Below are 15,979 nucleotides of genomic sequence, written 5' to 3' on the forward strand. Positions count from 1 at the left end.
CCAGTCCCAGGTGCCAGAGGAAAGCCGGTGCCTGCAGCTGGGGGAAGGAAGGCCTACTCTTGCAAGAATTTCATGCATTGGGCCTCTAGTGTTGTCATAAAGTGCTTGGAGACATTAAAAGAAGTATTTTTTGGCCCCGTGGAAAATAACTTGAACTCTAATCATATTTAAGATTCACATGTGTATGGAAAGCTGTAATGCATAGTTGGGGGTAGGTGATGAGATCCATGATATGAGCAGCAACTAGAACCCCAGGAAAGAAATTACCATGAGGAAGTGAGCCAGACTCAACACCACAATGTGAAGGTCAGGGGCAGTAGTGAGATAAAGGCTCCTGATCACTATAAACTGAGCTCCACTTGGAATGCAAAGATCTGAGGTTAAAGGGCCAGGGGTAGGGAGACATATATCATAGGGAACCTATTCAACTATGTTATTTTGGAAAATTACTTCTATGTACCTTGTTTTTCTTATCTGCACAATGGGAATAGGAGGATAATAATAACAATTTCATGGTTGCTTGCAGGACCACATGTATGTTAACTCTTATCATAGTGCTCTTTGGTTCATGGTAAATATTCAGTAAATGGTCATGATGGTGATGATGAAGGAAGCATGCCTCATCCCAGAAGGCTCAGAGTAAAACGGGGGCCAGAGCAGTGAGGGGAGGAAACACCATTAGAAACTCAAGCATGGGACATACGCATCTTCTCCCCTTAAAAAGCTAAACTGAAATAGAAGGATTGTAAGCCCCAGAAATTTGGGAATAGGTGACAAGGCACTCTTAGGCACAGGCAAAAGAGTGAGTATTGTCCCAAGACCCAGAGACAGGATGAGGATGTGTCATCAACTCTGCATGGGCAGCCAGTACCACGAGGTACAGGAGGAGGCAGAGACAGGGGTCAGAGATGACTGGCAAACAGTAGGGACAGAGGCCCATGGCAGGGAGGTAGGAGATAGTTGACAACACAGCAGAGAAATGGTGAAAGCAGCAACTGAAAGGAGCTTCAGGGACCTGCTCTAATCCAAATGAGACACCCCACACATACCCTACCTCTGTCTCCATTCTCATCCTTGACCCCAGGACACCTGGAGAAATACAGTAAGAGGAAAGGTTATAGTCCTACCTTTTGAAAGTTGATGGCAATTGACCCAGTACACTTGCGGGGGCTGGGGGGGGGGGGGTGTAAACTAGTAACTTTACCCAGAACCCACAAGTGTGTGGGGTTTAGGAGACTTCTGTGGGAGATCCCTGAACCTTCTGGTCCTAACTACCCTGGAACAATCTGCTCATGGGCACAGATAGCAGATTATCACCATTGCTTTTGACCACAGTATACCAAAGTTGCTGCACCCTTCTCTGACTGGCTGCTCTGAGGGAGACCTCTGAGCATGGTCACATCGCCTGACCGTGCCTCTAAGCCTGCCTTTGTCCTCATCCCTCACCTGCATCAGCGTTCCATGGGGAGCTTTTTAAAACTGTTGCTGCCAGGCTCCCACCCCCAGAGAGTCTGGTTTAGGAGCCAGGCATAGGTGTTTTGTAAAAACTCCCAGGTCAGAACTACTCCTCTACATAATCTGGACCTTGCCAACCTTTTAAAGACCTACGATGAAACAGACACGACTTGCTTGAGAATTCTGTGAACTGGATGAGGCCCCATGAAGCCTTCCTCAAGGGGACCGGGATCCTGGACACTGACTCTGGGAATCCTTAGACATCCTGTCCCTTCCCTTAAAACTAAAATGATCCCACTCAGCCAGTGCAGCTCAGTGGTTGAGCATCAACCCAGGAACCAAGAGGTCATGGTTAGATTCTCAGCCAGGGCACATGCTCGGGTTGCAGGCTCCATCTCCAGTAGGGGGTGTGCAGGAGGCAGCCAATCGATGATGTTCCTCTCACTGATGTTTCTATCTCTCTATCCCTCTCCCTTACTCTCTCTCTAAAAATCAATAAAAACATATTTTTAAAAAGATAAAGTAGCCCTAGCCGGTTTGGCTCAGTGAATAGAGCCTCAGCCTGCGGACCGAAGGGTCCCAGGTTCAATTCCAGTCAAGGGTACATACCTCAGTTGCAGGCTCCTCCCTGGCCAGGGCCCTGGTAGGGGCTTGTGCAGGAGGCAACCTATCAATGTGTTTCTCTCACATTGATATTTCTCTCTGTCTTTCCCTCTCTCTTCCACTCTCTCTAAAAATCAATGGAAAAATATCCTCAGGTGAGGATTAAAAAAAAAAAAAAAAAGATAAAATAAAATGACCCCTTGAATTCATGTCCCCTAAGTCAGAACTGCATTTGAGCCCTAGCCCAACTACTTACTGTCAGTGTGTCTTTGTACACCTTGACTAATCTCTTAAGCCTCAGTTTCCTCTTCTATAAAGTGGGAACAATAGTACCTACCCCAGGGCATTATGGATGAAATTAAGAATGCATGTCACAGCCCTGGCCAGTGTGGTTCCGTTGGTTGGGCGTCATCCTGTGCACTGAAAGATTGCAGGAGACAGCCGATTGATGATTCCTTCCCTCTCTCTAAAAATCTATTTAAAATCTTTTTTTTAAAAGAATGCATGGGGCGCCTCCTCACAGCCCACGGCCAAGGCTACGGCAAGAGCGGGCTGCCCACCAGCCACACGGCAGACTCGCCGCAGCTGTGGTTCGTGCTGCTGGTGAAGTTATTCTGACCAAGGTGAAGGAAAGCTCTGTTGACACACTGCTGGCGCTGCTGGTGAAGCTGGGCCTGTTCCAGAACGCGGAGCTGGAGTTGGAGCCCTTCGGGAGCCTGGACCAGCGCGACCTCTACCCGCACGTGTACCCGGGACGCAGGGGCTCCATGGTCCCCTTCTCCATGCGCATCCTGCACGCGGAGCTGCAGCAGTACCTGGGGAACCCGCAGGAGTCACTGGACCGGCTGCACCGGGTGAAGGCTGTCTGCAGCCAGATCCTGGCCCACCTGGAGCAAGGCCTGGGCGAGGACAGCAGCATGAGCAGCATCTCGCCTGAGAACAGGCAAGCCTCCGTGCAGCTGTGGCGGTCCCGCCTGGGCCAGGTAACCTGCTCCATGGCCAACTGCCTGCTCCTGATGAAGGACTATGTGCTGGCCGTGGACGCCTACCGCTCCGTCATCCAGGTCCACCCAGAGCAGGAGCCGCAGCTGCTCAGCGGCATCGGCCGCATCTTCCTCCAGATTGGAGACATAAAAACGGCTGAGAAGTACTTTCAGGACGTGGAGAGAGTGACGCAGAAGCTCGGTGGGCCGCAGGGGAAGATGATGGTGCTAATGAACAGAGCTTTCCTTCACCTTGGTCAGAATAACTTTGCAGAAGCCCACAGGGATCACAGAGATCTTAAGGATTGACACCCACAAATGCAGTGGCCAACAACAACGCTGCCGTGCGTCTGCTGTACCTGGGCCGGCTCAAGGACTCGCTGCGGCAGCTGGAGGCCCTGGTGCAGCAGGAGCCTGGGCACTCCCTGCAGGAGAGCATGCTCTTCAGCCTGACCGCCATGTACGAGCTCCAGTCCTCCCGCAGCCCACAGAAAAAGCAGGCGCTGCTCGAGGCGGTCGCAGGCCGCGAGGGCGACAGCTTCAACACGCAGTGCCTCAGGCTGGCCTAGCCCCGCCGGCTCTGGCTCCTGGAAACTGCGCACGGGAGCCAACCTGGGGCGGGGCTGGCGGGTCCCGTTGGGCCTCGCGGACTGGGGTCGGAGCGCGCCACCCTGGTCCGGGGCCAAGGCCAGGTGTTGGGCAGTTCGTTCAGCTGCCGCCAGCTGGACCCCCAGCTCTGCACCGTCCGTGGGTTCGGGGTGAACGTGCCTTGGGTGGTGCATGGACAGAGTCTGTAGGACACTCTGGGTCCCCATGCTTCTTATTCCTGGAGGCTGGGCTGCTTGGTTTGTTAGTTCTGAATGTCCTCAGAGGAAAGCAGGAAGGTGTAATATAAACAGTTCCCACGTAGAAAAAAAAAATAAAAAATAAAAAAAAAGAATGCATGGTACAGTGTAGGCATGTAATAAATAATAGTTGTTGTCATTCATTGTATTATTACCCCAAACCAGTAAGGACAGAATGAGCACATTCGCACATCTGCCACAACAACCCCACACACATATCACCACCTCCACAAAGTACTACAGTGGGGGAACCAGACACCACTGCCTGAAATGTGGCACTATCAGGACCAAGGATAGACACCTCCCCTGTACCAATGACTGGCCTCCCCAGTGTGGGTTTGTCTGGATTCATTACTTAGTCCTTATCTTCCTCTTCTCCGTCTTCTTCTTTCCCCATTGATACTTCTATTTTTTTCCCTTCTCCTCCTTTCTACCTGCTCTTACTCTATTTGTATCATAGAGTTTCATGACTTACAAATAACAGAAACTTATCCTAGCCATTGTAAGCAAAATGGGAATTGGTATGATAAGGAGGAGGAAGCAGGGATGTTCTTGAGAGCAGTAAGAATGTCAAGGTCTCAGCACAGGACCATCTATCCACAAGCTGCTGCCGTTGACACAACGGAATTTACCTGCCACCATCCTCAAACCTTTGGTCACAGCCCAGGAGAGGATATCCAATTGGTTGAGTCCAACTCACCTGCCCACTCACAGCTGTCCCCGAGAGAGGGATAAATGGTCTCTGGTTTATACAGGGGACTGTGGCTATGCCTTTTATCAAGACTTCTCTGAGTGGAGAACTGGGAGGCTGTGGGTGATCTCTGAACTGGTGATCCTGGTGATCTGGGAGCTAATAGGATTGGGAGATTTGATTGGCGGCCTCAAAATGACAAGTAATCACTACACTACTATCCCCCCTCCCCCAGTTTGTATTAAGGTATATGTTACATGTGATAAAATTTACCCTCTCTAGAATTCAGTTCTGAGAACTTTTGATAAATGTCTATAATCATGTAAACACCACTACAATCAAGATGTAGAATTTCCCATTATTCCAAAATTCTCCTGTGCTCCTGTGTAGTCAACCTCTTCCTCAGCCCCAGTCCCTGAAAACACTGATCTCTTTTCTATCCATATAGTTTTGCCTTTTCTAGAATACCATATGAATAGAATCATACTTTTGAGTTAGCTTTTTTCACTGAGCGTAATGAACTTGAGATGCATCCACGTTGCTGTGTGTCTTAGTAGTTCATTATTGTTTATTGCCTAGTGGTTTTGTTTCACTGACAGTTGCAGCATAGTTTGTTCATCTGTTCATCTGCTGAAAACCTTTGGGTTGTTCACAGTTATTTTTTTTTTTTTTACAGGTTAAATTTATTTATTTTTTATCTCAGAGCCCTTTTCTTTTTTTTTTTTAATAAACCTTTATTCAGATTATTACAATTGTTTCTCCTTTTTCCCCCCATAGTTCCCCTCCACCCAGTTCCCACCCCACCTTCTGCCCTTACCTCCCCCCCACTGTCCTTATCCATAGGTGTGTGATTTTTGTCCAGTCTCTTCATGAACCCCCCATACCCCTTTCCCCCTGAGAATTATCAGTCAACTCCCTTTCTATGCCCCTGATTCTATTATATTCACCAGATTATTCTGTTCCTCAGGTTTTTAATTCACTTGATTTTTAGGTTCACTTGTTGATAGATACGTATTTGTTGTTCATAATTTTTATCTTTACTTTTTTCTTCTTCCTCTTCTTTAAGAATACCTTTCAGCATTTCATATAATACTGGTTTGGTGGTGATGAACGCCTTTAGCTTTTTCTTATCTGTGAAGCTCTTTATCTGCCCTTCAATTCTGAATGATAGCTTTGCTGGGTAGAGTAATCTTGGTTGTAGGTTCTTGCTATTCATCACATTGAAAATTTCTTGCCACTCCCGTCTGGCCTGCATAGTTTCTGTTGAGAAATCAGCTGACAGTCGTATGGGTGCTCCCTTATAGGTAACTAACTGTTTTTCTCTTGCTGCTTTTAATATTCTCTCTTTGTCTTTTGCTCTTGGCATTTTAATTATGATGTGTCTTGGTGTGGTCCTCTTTGGATTCCTTTTGTGTGGGGTTCTGTACGCTTTCTGGACTTGTAAGTCTATTTTTTTCACCAGGTGGGGGAAGTTTTCGGTCATTATTTCTTCAAATAGGTTTTCAGTATCTTACTCTCTCTCTTCTTCTGGCACCCCCATAATTCTGATGTTGGTACGCTTAAAGTTGTCCCAGAGTCTTCTTACACCATCTTCGACTTTTTGGATTTTTTTTTTTTGCTTTTTGCTTTTTCGGTTGAGTGTTTTTTGCTTCTTTGTATTTCAATTCTTTGACTTGATTTTTGTGTTCCTCTAGTCTGTTTTTGGGTCTCTGTATAATATTTTTTATTTCAGTCAGTGTATGTTTAATTTCTAGTTGGTCCTTTTTCATATCTTCGAGGGTCTCGTCATATTTATCGGCCTTTTCTAGGATATTCTTGAAAAGCCTTATAACCGTGGTTTTGAATTCTATATCCAGTCGTTTGTTTTCCTCCATTTCTTTCATTTGTGATCTGATTCTTTAACGCCGCATTTTCACTGCTTCCCTGAGTTGGTAAGGTAGATTTGTGTGCTAGGTTTCCAATATGGCCCAGTGGGTCTGCCTCCCCAGTTAACCTGAGGTGGACACTCTTGGTGCACCCCTTTGTGGACTGTGTGTACAGCCTTGTTGTAATTAAGTCTTGATTGTTGTTGGTATCACTGGGAAGAATTGACCTCCAGGCCAGTTGGCTGTAAGGATCAGCTGTGTCTATGCTGGGAGAAGTTCGGTGCTGGAGACAGCTTTATAGGATTAGACTTGCCAAATTGCAATAGCCTCGTGCTCAGCTTGGATGGGGTGGAGTCTCAGTCTTGGCTTCCCGTCAGCCTTGCCCTTGCGCGCACGTGCGCGCCTTCAGACCTCTGCCTTCCCCGGCTCCCAAGTCTCCGCCCGAGAGTCCAGACTCCCCCCACAAGAGCGTGGGTCCCCAGGGGCTCACCTGGAACCGGGGTTCAGTGCAGTCAGAACTGGGGCCCAGTGCAGTCAGGAGCCTCCGACTCCCTTCCACTAGGGAAAGCCTGTGGCAACCTCCGCAGCCTTTGTGCGCACTGGCACGCGCGCCTTCAGACTTCTGCCTTCCCCAGCTCCCGAGTCTCCACCTGAGAGTCCAGACTCCCCCAGTAAGAGCGTGGGTCCCCAGGGGCTCGCCCGGAACTGGGGTTCAGTGCAGTCAGAACTGGGGTTCAGTGTGGTTGGGGGCTTCCTTCCCCCTTCCGCCAGAGAAAGTCAGCCAGGCTCTCAGCCGCCCTTCCTCTCTGCGCACACAAAGACCCTTTGCCATACCTCCAATTCTCTGTGAGCTTTTCTCTTTCCTTCTAGTTGTAGAATTTTCACTCAGCCAGCTTTCCTGTGGTTCTGGATGGTGTCCGTTCTGTCTTTTAGTTGTAGTTTTGAAATTGTTGTGCAAGGCAGCAGTTTAGGTGCTTACGTATGCCGCCATCTTGGTTTCTCCTGTTCACAGTTATTAACAAAGCTTCCATAAACATTCATGTGCAGAGTTTTGTGAAAACATGTTTTCTTTTCACTAGGTACATAGTGAAAGTAAAGGGTAGACCGTCATCACTACAGACCAACATCACTACAGACCAACATTCCCTGGGCATCAGCTGTGTACAAAGCCCAGAGATAAGATAAGCATAGGGCCTTGACTTCCCACCCTTTACTTTCTCCTTCTGGCCAGGGTGCAAATCTCCCCCAGCCCCACCTGGTGAGCTACTAAAGCTCTGAGGTTCCAGAAGCTTCACCTCAGAGCCCTGGGCCAGACCAGGTCCTGAGGGCTGCTTGGGTGGGAGAGGGGACACTCTCCCCAGAAAAACCTGAAGAAGCAGCCCTGTAGCCACTGACTGTTACTTCCTTCCCCCATGAAATTCAGCTCCAAGAAATCTAATCCTAAAAGCCTAGATAGCTGGGCGGTTCATTCTCAGATTTATGTTTAAAAAGCACAATTCGTGCCTCCTGATATGACCCAACAGGAGATTCAGAACACTCCTATGAAATATTCCTGTGGAAAACTTGAACCAGCATCCAATCAAGACTCTATATTTAACTTTCAGTTTTCAGGAACATAGGGGACACAGGAACAAATTATATGGCACTACGAGGAGCCAATACATACATACATACATACATACATACATACATACATACATAAATTAATAAACCTAGAATGTGGATCATTTTGTAGAGATAATCTAGTTTCTCCAACAAATCACTGGCATGAAATAAAGGGAGGGCTATAACAGAATTGTAAGACTTGAGAAACATAATAAGAACAAAAGATGCACAACCGAAGTTAAACAGAGAATTGCCATATAAGCCAGCTATGCTGCTTCGGAGTAAATATGCAAAGAATTCAAAGCAGGGACTCAGATACTTGTACCCCAGAGTTCATGGTAGCATTATTCATAATAGCCAAAAAGTGGAAACAACCCAAATATCAATCAACAGGTGAATGGTAAACAAAATGTGAAATATACATACAATAAAATATTATTCAGGCTTAAAAGCATGAAATTCTGATACATGCTACTACATAGATAAACCTCGAAAATATTATGAGGGGTGAAATAAGCCCAACACAGAGGGCCAATATTCTCTGATCCCACTTCTACTAGGTGCCTGGAATAGGCAAATTCAAAGAGACTGAAAGTATGATAAAAGTTACCAGGGGCTGGAAGGAGAATGGGGAGTTAGTTATTGTTTAATGGGTTCAAAGTTTCTGTTTGGGATGATGAAAAAGTTCTAGAAATGGATAGTGGTAATTGTTGCACAACACTGTACCGGTAAATATACTTAATGCCACTGAATTATACACCTAAAAATGGTTTAAATGGTTAATTTTATGTTATATACACAGGGTGCCCCCCAAAATGTATATACACTTTAACAGCTGATAGCTCAATTTTGAAAATGAAATGTATTTTAATAAAATAGTGACTTTATACTTATTCAATGTGTATATATACATTTTTGGACACCCTATATATTTTACCACTAATAAAGAATTCTATTTTTATTCATATCTTGCAAAATATTAAAGGAGACCTATAAACACATCCACAGCAACCTGTTAGAGCCTCTTTGCTCTCATGGCTACTTCCCTCTTATTCACATTGCTGCTGCACACTTCTCCAGCCCCAGAGCCCTGCCCCCGCACCCCATCTCTCTCACCACTTGATTAGGTAGATTGGCTTAGCCTCACTCCCAGCAAGAAAGAATGTTTCCTCTCTGGGCTGGGAAAGGAGGGTGAGGATTAGACTGGCTACGAAAGACTCTCTTTGACAGTAGAAAGGCAGTAATAATGTCTGTCCTATCACACAATAGAGGCCTTAGCACTCCATTTCCTCTACCCCAGAATAACCTCACCCTTCCATGGACCTGCATAGCACTTTATACCTCCCTAACGAATCCCATCCCAATCAGGTCTAATTATAGTGATGTCACTGAGTGTCAACTCTATGCTAAGCATGTTACATATCTTTTTTTTCTTTTTATTTTTTACAATTGTTCATTTATTGATTTGAGAGAGAGAGAAAGAGAGAAGCATTTATTTGTTTCACTTACTTGTGTATTTATTGGTTGATTCTTATATGTGCCCTGACCGGGGATGAAACCTCCAACCTTGGTGTATTGGGACAACTCTCTAACCAGCCAGGACTGCAAATGCCTTTTCTATAGTCCTTATAACAATCATACAGAGAACCATTATTATCACCATTTTGCAGGAAACTGAGGCTCAAATATGTCAAATGACTTGCCTAAGACCACACAGCCAAAAAATGTCAGGCCTTGGAATGAAAGAAGATATTTGCAAATGATATTCCCAAAAAGGAGTTATATCCAAAATATATTTAAAAAGTCATACAACTCAACAATAAAAAAACAAACAACCCAATTTTTTAAAAAATGGGCAAAGGATCTGAATAGATATTTTCCCAAGGAAGACATACAGATGGTCAACAGGCACATGAAAAGATGTTCAACATCACTAATTATTAGGGAAATGCAAGTCAAAACCACAATGAAGTATCAATCACCTTACACCCATCATAATGGCTATTATCAAAAAGATGAGAAATAACAAGTGTCTGTGAGAATGTGGAGAAAAGGGAACTCTTGTACACTGTTGGTGGGATTATAAGTTGTTGCAGCCTCTATGGAAAACAGTATAGCGTTTCCTCAAAAAATTAAGAATAGAACTACCATATATCCAGCAATTCCTCTTTGGGTATTTATCTGAAGAATATGAAAACACTAGTTCAAAAGATATATGTAACCCTATGTTCACTGCAGCACTATTTACAATAGCGCTGCAGTGGAAGATATGGAAGCCACCTAAGTGTCCATCAACAGATGATTGGATAAAGAAGATGTAATAGCCCTAGCTGGTTTGGCTCAGTGGATAGAGCGTCAGATTGTGGACCAAAGGGTCCCAGGTTTGATTCCGATCAAGGGCACATGCCTGGAGTTGCAAGCTCGATCCCCAGTGGGGGGCGTGCAGGAGGCAGCCAATCAATGATTCTCTCTCATCATTGATGTTTCTATCTCTCTCTTCCTCTACCTTCCTCTCTGAAATCAATAAAAATATAAAAAAAGTAGATGTGATATAGATATGGATGATAGATATAGATACAGATATAGATATATCTAGGTAATGGAACATATCTCAGCCATAGCAATGATGAAATATTGCCATTCATGACAACATGGATGGACCTTGAGGATGTTATGCTAAGTGAAATAAGTCAGTGGAAAGAGGATAAACTGTGATTTCATTCATAGGTGGAATATAAAACAGAAAAAAAATGAACTAACAAAACAAAACAAACTCATAGATACAGACAAAAGATTGGTGGTTACCAGAGGGAAAGAGGATGGGGGAGCGTGAAATGGCTAAAGGTGGTCAAGTGTTTGGTAATGGATGAAAATAAGACTTTAGGTGGGGAGCATGCTATACCCAGATATCAAATTAGAATGTTGTACACCTGAAACTTATATAATGTTACTAATCAATGTTATCTCAAATTTTTTTTAAGTGTCAGGCCCTGGATTCAAACCACTGTACTAAGCTGCTGCTGGTTCAAGACATGCCATGTTCCTGGGAAGTTTTTACAAGTAAGTAAACTGAGGCAATAGAGGTCAATTGACCACGAGGGTCTCTAGCAAAGCAGCCTTTTCTTGCTCCTCAGGCCCGTCTCCACCACCATCCCCAACAACTGCCTCCCTTCTTCTCACAAAATGTTATCTCCTGAGCCCAAATCCACTCAGCTGAGTCTTCTTGGCAACCAAAATGAATACACACGTTGCAAACTATTAAGGTAACCACAGCTATGTGGAGAGAGCTCGTCCAAGCTTTGGAGCAGCTTTTGCCTGATCTCAGGGGGACAGCCCCTCCCCCCCTGGAGGCACATCTGTGACTCCCTCTAACTGCCACTTGCCAGCATCTTCATGGCTCCCCACTGCTTCAGACTGTGGTTCATCTTAGGTGTCCAAACTCATTCCTTCTTTATCCCAGGCGCTGTCGCCACGTATCTGCCCTGCCATTATCCCACCAGACCGAGGGCCAAGTTTATCCCACGCCCGCACTCAGGCTGCGGGGTTCAGCTTACCCCTCTGCCTCTGCGTCTGGCTTCACCGATGTGTGGAAAAAGTGTCTCTTAAAACCCCAACAATCCATGGCAAAAGCTCATGAGATATGTGATGATAGGGCCAAGCAGAGAAAAGAAGGATATAAAACTATAAACACAGGATAAACTCAACAAAACACACAAGAGGAAGAAAATATCTCAAAAAACTTTGTATTCTCTGCAAAAACAAATTCTGGATTTTTTTCTTTAACCAGATTTTCTACATTATGCAAACATTACTTTTGCCCTGACCGGTTTGGCTCAGTGGATAGAGCGTCGGCCTGCGGACTGAAGGGTCCCGGGTTCGATTCCGGTTAAGGGCATGTACCTGGGTTGCGGGCACATCCCCAGTGGGAGGTGTGCAGGAGGCAGCTGATCGATGTTTCTCTCTCATCGATGTTTCTAACTATCTATCCTCTCCCTTTCCTCTCTGTAAGAAATCAATAAAATATTAAAAAAAAAAAAAACATTACTTTTATAATTTAAAAAGATGGTTCACTAGAAATAACCATCTGAAATTTTCAGATAAATCATGGTATATCAATGTTCAGAAAAAGGTTAGGAGGGAAATCAAAGTTAAATGAGGATTATTAATGAGGTGGTGTTTTAATTTTATTAGGTAATTGACATTAAATTTCTTCACTTTACCCTTTTCTGTTTGCCAAAACTTTTTTCCAATAAAAATTAATTAAATTTGTTACCAGACGAAAATAAAACACTACTTTTTTAATCCCTCTCAGGAAGTTCCCTCGTTCACCTAACTCTGGAGGAGGGCTGGGGAAATTTAAAACTACCTCTGGCCCAGCCGGTGTGGCTCAGTGGTTGAGTATCCACCTATGAACCAGAAGGTCACGGTTTGATTCCTGGTCAGGGCACATGCCCAGGTTGTGGGCTCAGTTCCCAGTGTGGGACTTTCAGGAGGCAGCCGATCAGTGATTCTCTCTCATCATTGATGCTTCTACCTCTCTTTCCTTCTCCCTTCCTCTCTGAAATCAATAAAAATATATATATATAAAAAAAATACATCTGTCTAACCGGTTTTGCTCAGTGGGTAGAGCATCGGCCTGTGGACTGAAAGGTACCAGGTTCGATTCTGGTCAAGGGCATACACCTTGGTTGTGGGCACATCCCCAGTAGGAGGTGTGCAGGAGGCAGCTGATCGATGTTTCTCTCTCATCTATCTTTCTAACTCTCTCTCCCTCTCCCTTCCTCTCTGTAAAAAATCAATAAAGTATATTTAAAAAAAAAACAAAAAACAAAAACAAAAAACTACATCTGAAGTTCTTCCCTGGTGCCATTCCCAGTGGTACCTCATTTGGAACCTAAGTGATACCTCAGTTGAAACCTATGAGAAAAAAGTTCCTTCATAATAACGTCAGCCTTTCTTAAAAAAAAAAAAACTCTGAAAGTCAGGAAAAACATAGTTGATGTGAATCATATGTCTGAGTGGCCGAGTTCCCGCTAAGCTGGGAGAGTGCACAGATGTGCAGGACAGAAATTCCATCTCACACAGCAACTATTCCTCGTGGAGGTCTGGAAGGTAACAGCCCGGCACTCGTCAATGTCCCTGCCTGGAAGGCTGTCTGTGCGTTCCCATTTCCCTACCTCCTCACCCTTCCTTCCGATGCCCATCCTCTACCTTTTTCCTAACTCCACCCTTGTCAAAAGAAAGAGAATCTGACAATAGTCATTTGCATTTGTTGACTGATAGGTTATACTTTAGCAGATGACCTACTATCTTAACCTGTTGTTTGCATTTTAAAACTCCCATCTTCCAGTTGTGGAAGGAAAAAAACTCTTCTAAAGGAATTTCAGGCATCAGCCAGCAAGTGCAGTAATGTTTGTGTCAAGGGGAGAAGGGGGATGAGTCCTGAAAGTAAATCTGACTTAGACCTCCTGGGACCTGGGAGGAGATGGGTCAGAAGGAGAAGTGCTGGGCCACTCCCCAGGTGGGCTTCCTGCTCCCCTGGGAAGACACCTGGGGTTGATCTGGTTCCAGCTGCAGGAGCTGCTGAAAAGGGGTGGGGGTGGGAGAATGAGGCATCTTTTGTCCTCCAGCATCTAGAGCCTTTCCAGGGCAGGTCCATCAGGTACCCACCCCTGTCATCTTTCCTTGCCCCCCTTCTCTCCCATGAACCCCTTTCCTGAGCGGTTTCAGGACCCCATTTGTGTTTTCTGCGTGGTGTTTTCTGCGTGGTGCTTCTTTAGGAGGTGTTCAGTGAGATTTTCAAACTACAGCTCCACTAGCCAACCTCTGCTGCCCACATAAGGACCAGACAACCTCGAGGCCTACCCAACATCCCTCCGCTGAGGAGCTGGAACCCCACTGGTGGACTCCAGTCAATGCCCTGAAAATCAAATCACTGAATACCAACCCATCTGCCAACTTCTCTGAGTTGGTGAAAATTTTTTCCAAATTTCTGGGGTTTTGCATCCCCTGCCAATTTAAATACAAAGGGTCAGATTTCCCTTAAATGCAATCTCCGGCTTTCCTTATTTGTGCAGACTTACATGTGCTCCAGCTCCAGAGGTTATCACACGAATACCCTCAGCTGGGGCAAGGACAGGCATCACAGCCACTCCACAAGTGGGGACAGAGGTGCTGCAGGGGCAGGACCCAGAGTAGGGGCAGGGCTGGGGCTGGGCAAACTAAAACTCAGAAAAATACTCAGTGAGTTATTAATAGCGATTATGCAGGGGTTGGAATTCTATCTTTCTAACAGGTGAATTTTTCTTTCTTCCCCACACATTTGTGTATTACTATAATTATTCACAAATATTTACTTTTATGGTGAGCAAAAATAATCCTGGCAGCCCCCTTGATCCATGAAAGCATATATTAGAGCCAAACAATATTAAAAGGGTGGCTTCATTCTCAGAACTTTATAATCATTAAGAGTCACAAAAAAATCCCTCCCTTTTGCCATCCTTAACAGTATATTTCCAGTATTCCATACATATTCTGTTTTTTCCTTCACATTTCATCTCTGACTGACCAAAAATCTGATGAGCGAAAATGTGTCCCTTCCAGTATGCCTGCTGAACCCCCTCCAGGTCTTAATCCTATTACTTTATGAGACACCCCCTTCGTCACTCTCATTGTGTCAGAAGGGTCACACTTTTGCCCTGGCCGGTTTGGCTCAGTGAATGGAGCGTCAGCCTGTGGACAGAAGGGTCCCTGATTTGATTCTGGGCATGTACTTCAGTTCAATCTGGTTCAAGTGTGTCTCTCTCACATTGATGTTTCTCTCTCTCTCTCTGTCTCCCTCTCCCTTCCACTCTCTCTGAAATGGAAAAATATCCTCGGGTGAGGATTAACAACAACAAAAAGTGCCACACTTTTGTGCGCCTACTTGCCATTGTTTTCATAAAGGCTAAGGGTGACATGCAATAAAACAGTTGTCTGAAACTCTTTAGAAAGCCACCGACTCTTCTTTCTGAGAAGTGCAGCAGCCTAGGTGGAAGTTGAGTGGGGGGCTCTGGACTACCCACTCCCAACAAGCACCTGGGCTGTTCACTCTTCACAGCGCGCGCGCGCGCGCACACACACACACACACACACACACACACACACACACACACATGTTCTCCTGCTGCCTGGAGGCCCTTTCACACGTCTCAGGATCTGAGGCAGAGTTTGAAATTACCATTCTGAAGTCATTGCCGTAAACTACTCAAATACCTACACAGACACTGCTCCAGCTGACAGGCCCAAAGCAAACTGGTGGCTGCTAGCTGCCAGCAGCGCCACCATGTCACAACCCACATGGCTATCCCTCACCAGACACCAAAATGTGGCTGTGGCAAGTAAAAGATGGCACAGGGGTGTCACCGCAGAAAGCCTAAAGATGCTCACAAGTAGAAAGCGCCAAGTGGAGGACTGCATGTGAAGGACACTTCAAAAAACAGATGTATCAGAACCACCCCCTCTCTCCTCTGGCAGCAGAGCCCCTGTGTATTACCTTCCATCTCTTTCCCAGGAGAAGCTCAGAGGCCCAGTCAAACCCTCTACCACATAGAAGGCTTGACTGACCCAATTTTAAATCTTACCAGCACCTGATTTGAGACACTAAAATCTTCTGCCCAGGATGGGCTCTCCTTGGGTTTTGTTATTGTTTTAGGGTTGCTTTTTGGTTTTTTAGGAAGGCGAAGGACTCTCTGAGGTAATGCAGTTGCCTAAAGGTGAATGGATGGGGTGCCCTCTTGAGGTCTGTGCAAGTCAGGGCTTCCAAGTTGTCTGACCTGTGGCTCCCATGTGCCCAGGGCTGGACCTCTGCAGTCACTATACCAGGTCCCCAGGATCTGGGGACAGGTCAGCTCTGGTTAGAATGCAGGCCCGTGAGGGGAAAGGTGTTTCAAG

The 15,979-nt window shown here is 45.5% G+C and overlaps 1 protein-coding gene across 1 annotated transcript; it reads left to right on the forward strand.

Annotated features, from left to right (window-relative positions):
- Positions 1–2,562: 2,562 nt before the first annotated feature.
- On the forward strand, positions 2,563–3,610 carry LOC308241293 (trafficking protein particle complex subunit 12-like; the record flags this gene model as incomplete). The annotated part of the gene is given in 4 exon segments (XM_080654701.1): positions 2,563–2,652; positions 2,688–3,325; positions 3,327–3,351; positions 3,353–3,610. Coding segments are annotated over 4 exon segments (1,011 nt in total).
- Positions 3,611–15,979: the final 12,369 nt, after the last annotated feature.

Source organism: Plecotus auritus (genome assembly GCF_963455305.1).
Source record: "Plecotus auritus genome assembly, chromosome: 2".
In the NCBI taxonomy this organism is placed as follows: domain Eukaryota; kingdom Metazoa; phylum Chordata; class Mammalia; order Chiroptera; family Vespertilionidae; genus Plecotus; species Plecotus auritus.